Raw genomic sequence first — 8,257 nt, forward strand, 5'->3', positions numbered from 1 at the left:
TGATTGACACTTCCACAGTTTGGGCCCTATTATATATTATTTTTAGTTTAATTATATAAACATAAAGCTTTTAAAAATAAAAAAATTGGGCCCTCCCAATTTGAGGCCCTGTGATGTTGCTCATCTTGCACCTGTTGAGAGCCGGCTCTGGCCCTAGTAACATGTTTGGATGCGCTGGTGATGTGCATCGGTGTCCTACACGGTGCTCTATGGCATTCTGAAAGTGCTATGATGGTGGTTACAGCTTTAACCTAGCCTTTGTAAACCTTTGTACTATTAGAGTTTGGGTCCAACTAAACAACTTTTCCCATTCGTTGAAGTCTGATAATATGTGGAGGAGTAGTGGTCTGCTATGGACACATTATCAGACTTCAACTTAGTTGGAGCAATGGTGGTCGTCGACAAATATTCTAGTTACTTAGACAGGCAGAATCAGCCCCAACTGAATCAACTTCTATAATATCCCTAGCCAGGTTAGACATAGATTGTAGCAAGACCCACGAAGTTATGAGTGAAAGTAGCAAAGATAGTTCTCGCCATTGTTGGGAACATCAATAGGGGCACATGACATTTTGGGTAAACACTTCATCATCTCCCCAATGTTTCTAGCTATGAGCTATTGGATTCTTCTTTTAAATTGGATCCAGATGTTGACTTTGATCTTAAGCAATTTCTGAGCTCACTAGATGCTCCTAGTTGTGGAAACATCGTAGAAGACCCCGTGAAAAAAAAACAAGTCGAAAAAGGAGAAAGTCTAAATCTTCTAAGAACGACGGTGGTGAACCAACTAAAACAGGAAAAAAGAAGTCTCCCACCCTCAAAATTTTGGGAATTATCTATTCAAAATTTTTTTTTTTGAAAATTATATTTTCTCGAGTTATATATATCGACAATTAAATTCAGCCTGAGTTCTAATTTTTAATTTATTAATATTTGTTTCTAAAAAATTATGTACGTTATTTCTGATTGGTTAATAAAAAATGTATGCAGTTGGAAGTTACTCTTTTTGTTGTGCCCGAAAGGGTGATTCATGTTCAGCCAAAAAAAAAAAAAATAAACAGACTTAACTATGAAAATATTTGTTAGAAGAGGTTAAAAACATTAATAACAGTGTTTGTTCGAAGGTTATTTAAGTAGTTAATTCATTTATATACCACAGTAAGAGACCCGATTCCAATGAGTCGCATCCGTCAGTCTCAGCTTGTCAAAAGCTTCAGCAGCAGCAGCAGAAGCTACCTGAACAAAGGCCCAATGAACTCGTCGTCCTCAGCTGCAAACTGGAACCACTCTTTCCTCTATCTCATCTTCATCTACGCTCTTCTCTACTTCCTCCACACCCAAATCGTTTATAGATTACTCATAGGCCATGCACCCGTAACCATCAAGAAGACCAGCCCAAATCTCCCTCTTCGCTTCCGCTCCGATGGGACCTTCAAGATTCTCCAGGTACATGTATCACTTGCTTTCTTGTGTTTTGATTAGTGGAACAATGCAAATTAAGTTATGGATCTTGAGGCAGTTTTGATGGGTGGGTTGAGAATTAATGTATTGCATTTGCAGGTGGCTGATATGCATTACGGGAATGGAGGGTTGACTCGGTGTCGAGACGTATTGGACTCCCAGTTTGCGGGATGTTCTGATCGGAACACGTCGCTGTTCCTCAAGAGGATGATTGAAGCTGAAAAGCCTGATTTCATTGCTTTTACAGGTACTTTGTTCCTTGTTTTAATTTCCCTTTATATACTGGTTCTTCTTGGTGTTCTTACAACTTTCTTTGTTTTTAGTTGTACAGGTAGTGTTTAGGTATGATCAGTTTGTATTTATTTCTTTTTCCAGAAGTAGCTATATATGGACAGAACTTTCTTAAAATAAATGGCCTCTGGTTAAGTTTCATTCGTTTTCTGTCCCTCTTTTTAGGAAAGGTTCTTTCTCTAGATTTTAAGGATATATATTCCTATTTCCCACCACATTTCCATAAATAAGTGAATCAATAAAACAGAAAATCACACCCCTTATGAACTAATTATGGACTTAACTATTGGGAACCTTTGAAAATTTTGTTCTGGACAGGTTATGGGAGCTGCATTAAAAAATTTAGACAAAAATATATCCGAGGTATCTAGCAAATAGACCTTTCCTTTTTTGTCAAGGTCAAAGTTTAGTAAGGGAAGGTTAATTAGTTAGCTAGGTTAGGCATCCTCTATACCTGGATCCAGTAAGTTTAGTTCTTCAGGTATCTTAATGCTTTTGAGTGAATGTAGGCATCAATTACCTTAAAGTAGGTTACTTTTTACATGCCTTTGTCCTCAGCTCACATTAATATACTTTCCTTAATTGATACTGATATAGTGTCTTCTCTGTCTCAAGTATTGACTTTGGTTCAGTTCATGTAACCAGGTGATAATATATTTGGGCCAAGCTCTACCGACGCTGCTGAATCAATGATTCGAGCATTTGGTCCTGCCATTAAATCAGGCATTCCGTGGGCAGCAGTTTTGGGAAACCACGACCAAGAATCTACAATGAATCGTGCAGAACTCATGTCCTTTATCTCCCTTATGGACTATTCACTTTCACAAGTTAATCCATTAGCTGAAGATCCCTTAGGAGAATGGATGCAAGACATTGATGGTTTTGGCAATTATAATCTGAGAGTATATGGTGCCCCAGGTTCCTACTTGGCAAATAGCAGCATCCTCAACCTTTTCTTTCTTGACAGTGGAGACAGAGAGACTGTTCATGGAGTACGAACTTACGGTTGGATTAAGGAATCACAACTCCGTTGGCTTCGTGGTGTTTCTCAGGTATACTAAACTCAGTTAATATCATTAAGTCTGCATTCTTGCATTTCACCTGATTCATCTGAAGTTAATATGATGATAACAAAAACAGGGAAACTAATTTGTTTTCTGAAGTTGACGTTTCATTAAAAGTCATAATTGTCCCTTATTTAGTTGAAATACTTTCTATTACAACATAGTCTTATATCCCAAGCTGTGAAAACTACACTCCATACTATCCAGGTTTATATTTGTTCATTAACATGTTGCAAGTGTCATAATAACAGGGCCACAGTCGAGATCCAGATCACTCAGACAATGCTTTTTCTCCAGATAAACCACCGGCGCTTGCTTTTTTCCATATCCCAATTCCTGAGATCCGGCAGCTGTGGAATAAAGACATTGTTGGCAAGTTTCAGGAGGCTGTGGCATGTTCATCAGTGAACCCGGGAGTTTTGCATACCCTTGTATCCATGGGAGACGTGAAAGCTGTGTTCATTGGACATGATCATACCAATGACTTCTGTGGGAATCTTGATGGTGTTTGGTTCTGTTATGGTGGGGGCTTTGGATATCATGGTTATGGAAAGAGGGGGTGGCCAAGAAGAGCTAGGGTCATATTGGCAGAACTCGGGAAAGGGGAGAAAGGCTGGATGGGAGTTGAGAGGATTAGGACATGGAAGCATCTTGATGATGAGAAACTGAGCAAGATTGATGAGCAGTTCTTGTGGGAATACCATCCATCATGACAGCTCTAGTTGCAGCCTTGCAGGTATAGAACTGGCATATTGAAGATTGTTGTATATCCTCTCTCAGTATTGTTGTTAGCTTCACCATTCTTTCTGTCTAAGAGGGGAATGTCCTCCCCTGTGCAACTCAACAATATAGAAAAGAAAACAGTTGCATTATCATTCTTTCTTTCATGTAAACAAAATCTCTTGTTTGTAATTTGAGGTCATAAGTTTGTTGTGAAAAAGGAGTCTAATTCATACTTGAACTCAAAATTGATTGCTTCTTGTTGAAGGTATCAAAAGCTTTCAACCTAGAAAATGGACCTTTTTTTCCCACTAAATGAATCAAAATGGCCTTAAACTTGTTTACTTTATGTTAGTGTTCCTTACTGTTAATATGACAACTGTAATTTATCATAATTCACTATTGTATATATCTATTTAGCTTTGAAATACATACGAGTTTGAAGGTGAAATGATGTACTTTGCACTAATTGTTCACCTACACGGAGAGTGGTTGTAAACGTACCAAAAAAACATAAAAGTTGAGTTGCTTTGGTTCAAATCAAGTCTATTCGGCTTGGACACTAGTTGGCCTAGATACCAAAAGCGATTTACTTGGCCTGAAGATGGTTTTGGTTCAAAACCAATCAAAACTAAACCGTGTACAGTCCTAACAGAGTTCTAATGCACTGGAAAATGTTTCATTTTTAGATCAAAGGGAGGGCAGTTACCGATCCGATTAGTGGCCGATCTCAAAGGACAAAACTTGCCTTAAAACTAATGCACCTGACTAAACACGTGAGAATTTTAACAAAAAAACGAATAGAGTGACCAATCTGTAAGGCGAGTGACTAAAATGATATTTTCCAGAAAATTAATACTTTGTTACCACATAAAAAATAAAAAGACTGTTTTGCACAAAAGATTCTAATTTCTTTATTAAAAAAAAAGATTCTATTTCAAAAAAAAAAAAAAAGATTCTAATTTCTATCTCAGCCCGACCCGCCCCGGCCCGGCCCCGTTGGCAACAGGGAAAAAGGCCCAATTGCAGCCGGACAGAAAGAAAGAGAGGGGAAAATGGCGGCAACGACCGACGAAGAAATGGACTCTCTCCTCTCCACTGTCGATCAAATCTACCAGGTACTTCTTCCTCGATCCTCCTTCACCTCTCAGTTTCTCAAACCTAACAGAAACTGAGCTTTCATTCTGATTGAACTCGGAAATTCTCAGGATTTCAAGGACGGCGTAGCGGAAATCCAATCGGTGAAATCCGCCTGCAATGCCGAGGCGAAGAAGCGAGAAGCTCTTGAATTCACCTGCAACAATCTCAAACAAGGTCGGACATCAATTGCTTCGTCTAATTCCCAATTTCATTTTTTTTTATTTTTTTTAGGTTAATTATGAAATCGACGAGTGAATTTTGTGTTGCAGAGAATGAGCGATTGACGAGAATGTACACCGAGTCTCTGAACGACCTTGCTGATCAGCTCGAACGGCGTAGCACATGCCAGGGCTTGAAAGAAGAGCTCAAGAGAGTTAGGGATGAATGCCTCGGTAAAGAAGAAGAGCATAGGAAGGCTATGGAATTGGTCAAGCAAGACTGTGCAGCCAAGGTTGAGGAATTGGAGGCTCAAATTAGGTGAGAAGTGAGATTTACAGTTAATACTAAATTTTTCTGAAAAAAATAGCCAAAACTGTAATTTTCTTTTTACATTAACACTTGGAACTAAAATTTGATACGTACCTCTCTTCGAGTAGCACTTGAACTTGTTGGAGAATGAAATTTGGGCTAAATTTTGCAAATTCTAATGGAAATGGCTACTTAGTTAGGAAGGATAACTTATAGTTAGTTTTGAATTCATATACGGCAGTATGAGTAATGTTTCTTGTCAGGTTGTCAAGTCATTGAATCTGGTTTGTTGATAAGCGTTTTCCTTAGGGTTGAAATCATGTGGTTTACACCGAGTTTGATACTGTTATTTGCGAGCTTATTTGCTAACAAAAATAACTAATCTTTATTGCATTATATCAGAGGGTTTCTTGGGGAAAAGGCGAAAAATGAAGCAACCATTGATCACCTTCGACAGGATTTAGCTGCACATAAGTCCCATATGCATGTTATGCAAAGCAGATTGGACCAAGTCCAATTGGATGTGGAAACAAAATGTGAGGTCTTAAGGAACTTTTCGTGTATGTGTACAAGTATTAGTTAGAATATATTGTTCATGTTGATGGATTCGATAAACTATATGTAGCAGATGTTTTTGAGATTCAGGATTTGAAGGACTGCATTGCAATCGAACAGGAGGAGAAAAATGAGTTGAATAGAAAACTCCAGGATTTAGAAAAAGAAAGTGAGTGTGAGATTGCTTTTAGGTTTCTGTTGTGTCCAAATTCCTGTGCTTGTTTTGGTGCTGTGCTTGTCTGGGCCTGCCAAAACTTATATGCTAATGATTTCTTTGTGTACTCAGTGCTGGTTAGCAGATCAAAGCTTGTGCAACAGCAACGAGATTCGAATTCAAATTGGCAGGTTGAAACACTTAAGACCAAGCTTATGAAGCTGAGGAAGGAGAATGAGATCTTAAAGCGCAAACTACATTCAGATGAGGGCTAGATGGCGGCAACACAAAGCATTTGGATTATGAACCTAACTACTCGTCAGCCTCAGAACTTGTCTGCACTAGTGGATCAACAGCATTAATGCAAAAATCTTGTACTGTATAGTTTCAAACGCAATATTGGTGATCTGTGGAGGTGTTTGACTGGCTGTTTTGCAGGGCTTGGACAAAGAGGTTATTGAAATTTGAAGTTCAGGACTGTTATATCAAAGTAGCACAAAGCTTTTATTTCAGATTCAATGAAGCATTGTGTTGCCCTTCATGAAGTTGATAAATGCATTTTGGGTTAAGCTCATCCTTTTCTTCCAAGGAAAACGAACAATTATTTTCTTCAGCCTCTGTGAAAATACATTTTCCTTTTTAAACAGTTTATAGAGGACACATTATGTTAAACATGATGGGGCTTAAAAGGATGAGAACGAGAATAAGATCAATACAGACGCATGCTTAGAGATCAAGAGTTTTAATTAGCTCACCATCCTAGTGTTACGGGGACAGTGGAAAATTGTGTTAGGATCAGCTGTTTGGGTTCGAACCCCTCCGATGTAATCAAAAAATGCCGAAAAACATGCCTAGCTAGTCAAGAAGATAAAAAATTACTTTTGTTACCTTGTTTCTTTGCGATGAAATCAGTTATTATTCTATGTATCGGTAATGTAAGTTAACCCAACATCTATTAGATGATGTTAACTTTTAATATTTGTAATCAATCTTTTTTTTATTAATTTGATGTTATTCAGTCGTTAATTTCTATTAGTATAAGTACATTTCGGTACTCTAAATCCTTTATTAATCCGTAAGGGCCCAAGTTTTAACCCGATCCACCGCAGCACTATACCAACGACTTTTCCTCTCTCTCTCTCTCTAGAATGGCAACGAATGAGAACAAAAGACCTCATTTGTTCCTCAAATCTCAGTGCGTTCATTCTTTTGCTATAAAACGAGTACAGTAAATAATAAAGATACGAAATGGGAAAGAAATCTGCATCGTCTTTATCCTCACCGTCGTCGCCGCCTTCGTGGTGGTGGTGGAGATATCGATCGGCACTCGTCATAATCTCATTCGTGGCTCTCACATGGCTGCTCTTCGACCACCAATCCCTCACCTTGGAGGACCAGGTTCGTGAATCATTTCTAATTATGCATCGGAATAATTTCATGAGAAATAAAAAATGTGTAATGTGTGGAATTTAATTTGAATAGGTAGTGGTGTCCAGGTTGAATAAGGAGCTGAAAATATTGAAGGATCAGGTAAGAGAAGTTGTATTAGTGTGTGGTGGCAATGTAGGAATGGATTTGAGAGTGATAATTGGTTTTGATTGATTGTAGTTAGAAAATGTGAAGAAGCATATAAGAGGCTGGAGCATTGTTGAAGAGGATATGGATGATCCTCTCAATGTAGAACGAAGAAATGCGGTTAAGGATGCTATGGTTCATGCCTGGACTTGTTACGAGAAGTATGCGTGGGGTCGTGATGAACTCCAGGTATGCTGTTTAATGCTTGAGTAGTACAATGCACCATCATCGTGTGGTCGCAATGTGATAGGTAAATATGGTGTAATTTGTTTTAGTCCTGGTGCTTTTGATGGATCTGAATCGAGTGAGTCTAACAACTTGACTCTCATTCTGAACAGCCACAGACGAAAGACGCTGCTGACACTTTCGGTGGTCTAGGAGCAACTCTAGTGGATTCTCTTGATACATTGTATATAATGGGTCTTGACCAGCAATTCCAAAGAGCTAGAGAGTGAGTTTCTAATTGTGTTAGGTTCTCCCTCACCGGTTATATCAGTCTCCGGTGTGCATAAGGTTCTGCCTTTTAAATTATTGGATTAGTTTCACTTTGAAGTGGCTAGTATTGATAATCATAACTAATTGCAGGTGGGTTGCAAGCTCATTGAATTTCAACAAGAATTACGAGGCTAGTGTTTTTGAGACAACCATAAGGTTGCATTAGAAGGTTTAATTTCATTTTGTATAATAACCAAGTTACTTATTTGTTTTCTCACTTCTGGAAGTGTCCTACCTCATTTGGATTGGATAAGCACCAAAAGATGATTACAGTTCTGTTGTTCCTGGTCTACCTCTACTGACTAACTTTTTTGTGTCTCTTTTCATAAATCTA

At 38.4% G+C, this 8,257-nt stretch overlaps 2 protein-coding genes and 1 pseudogene across 3 annotated transcripts; all 3 read left to right on the forward strand.

Moving 5' to 3' along the window:
• Positions 1-1,172: 1,172 nt before the first annotated feature.
• Positions 1,173-3,858, forward strand: LOC133712093 (probable inactive purple acid phosphatase 28). Its single transcript, XM_062138174.1, has 4 exons — positions 1,173-1,446; positions 1,561-1,708; positions 2,398-2,804; positions 3,068-3,858. Exons 1-4 carry the CDS (start codon positions 1,177-1,179, stop codon positions 3,527-3,529), a joined length of 1,287 nt encoding a protein of 428 aa, XP_061994158.1. The 5' UTR covers positions 1,173-1,176; the 3' UTR covers positions 3,530-3,858.
• Positions 3,859-4,559: 701 nt separating this feature from the next.
• Positions 4,560-6,857, forward strand: LOC133712094 (protein At-4/1). 2 transcript variants are annotated; one of them, XM_062138175.1, is made up of 6 exons: positions 4,560-4,654; positions 4,745-4,850; positions 4,946-5,153; positions 5,547-5,680; positions 5,770-5,868; positions 5,986-6,857. In XM_062138175.1, exons 1-6 carry the CDS (start codon positions 4,592-4,594, stop codon positions 6,126-6,128), a joined length of 753 nt encoding a protein of 250 aa, XP_061994159.1. In that variant the 5' UTR covers positions 4,560-4,591; the 3' UTR covers positions 6,129-6,857. The 2 variants fall into 2 exon arrangements, with proteins under 2 accessions (XP_061994159.1, XP_061994160.1); XM_062138176.1 differs by having other exon boundaries at positions 5,773-5,868.
• A 111-nt stretch (positions 6,858-6,968) lies between these two features.
• LOC133710660 (mannosyl-oligosaccharide 1,2-alpha-mannosidase MNS1-like) overlaps positions 6,969-8,257 on the forward strand; it is a 7,649-nt pseudogene continuing 6,360 nt past the window's right edge.

The sequence above is a fragment of the Rosa rugosa genome, chromosome 5, assembly GCF_958449725.1.
Source record: "Rosa rugosa chromosome 5, drRosRugo1.1, whole genome shotgun sequence".
Taxonomy (NCBI): Eukaryota; Viridiplantae; Streptophyta; class Magnoliopsida; order Rosales; family Rosaceae; genus Rosa; species Rosa rugosa.

Coding starts and splice junctions, on each gene's coding strand:
- LOC133712094 (XM_062138175.1), top strand. CDS start 4,592: ATGGCGGCAACGACCGACGAAGAAATGGACTCTCTCCTCTCCACTGTC. Junction 5,154..5,546: donor GAATTGGAGGCTCAAATTAG/GTGAGAAGTGAG, acceptor GCATTATATCAG/AGGGTTTCTTGGGGAAAAGG. Junction 5,681..5,769: donor ATTGGATGTGGAAACAAAAT/GTGAGGTCTTAA, acceptor AACTATATGTAG/CAGATGTTTTTGAGATTCAG.
- LOC133712093 (XM_062138174.1), top strand. CDS start 1,177: ATGAGTCGCATCCGTCAGTCTCAGCTTGTCAAAAGCTTCAGCAGCAGC. Junction 1,709..2,397: donor TGATTTCATTGCTTTTACAG/GTACTTTGTTCC, acceptor TCATGTAACCAG/GTGATAATATATTTGGGCCA. Junction 2,805..3,067: donor GGCTTCGTGGTGTTTCTCAG/GTATACTAAACT, acceptor TCATAATAACAG/GGCCACAGTCGAGATCCAGA.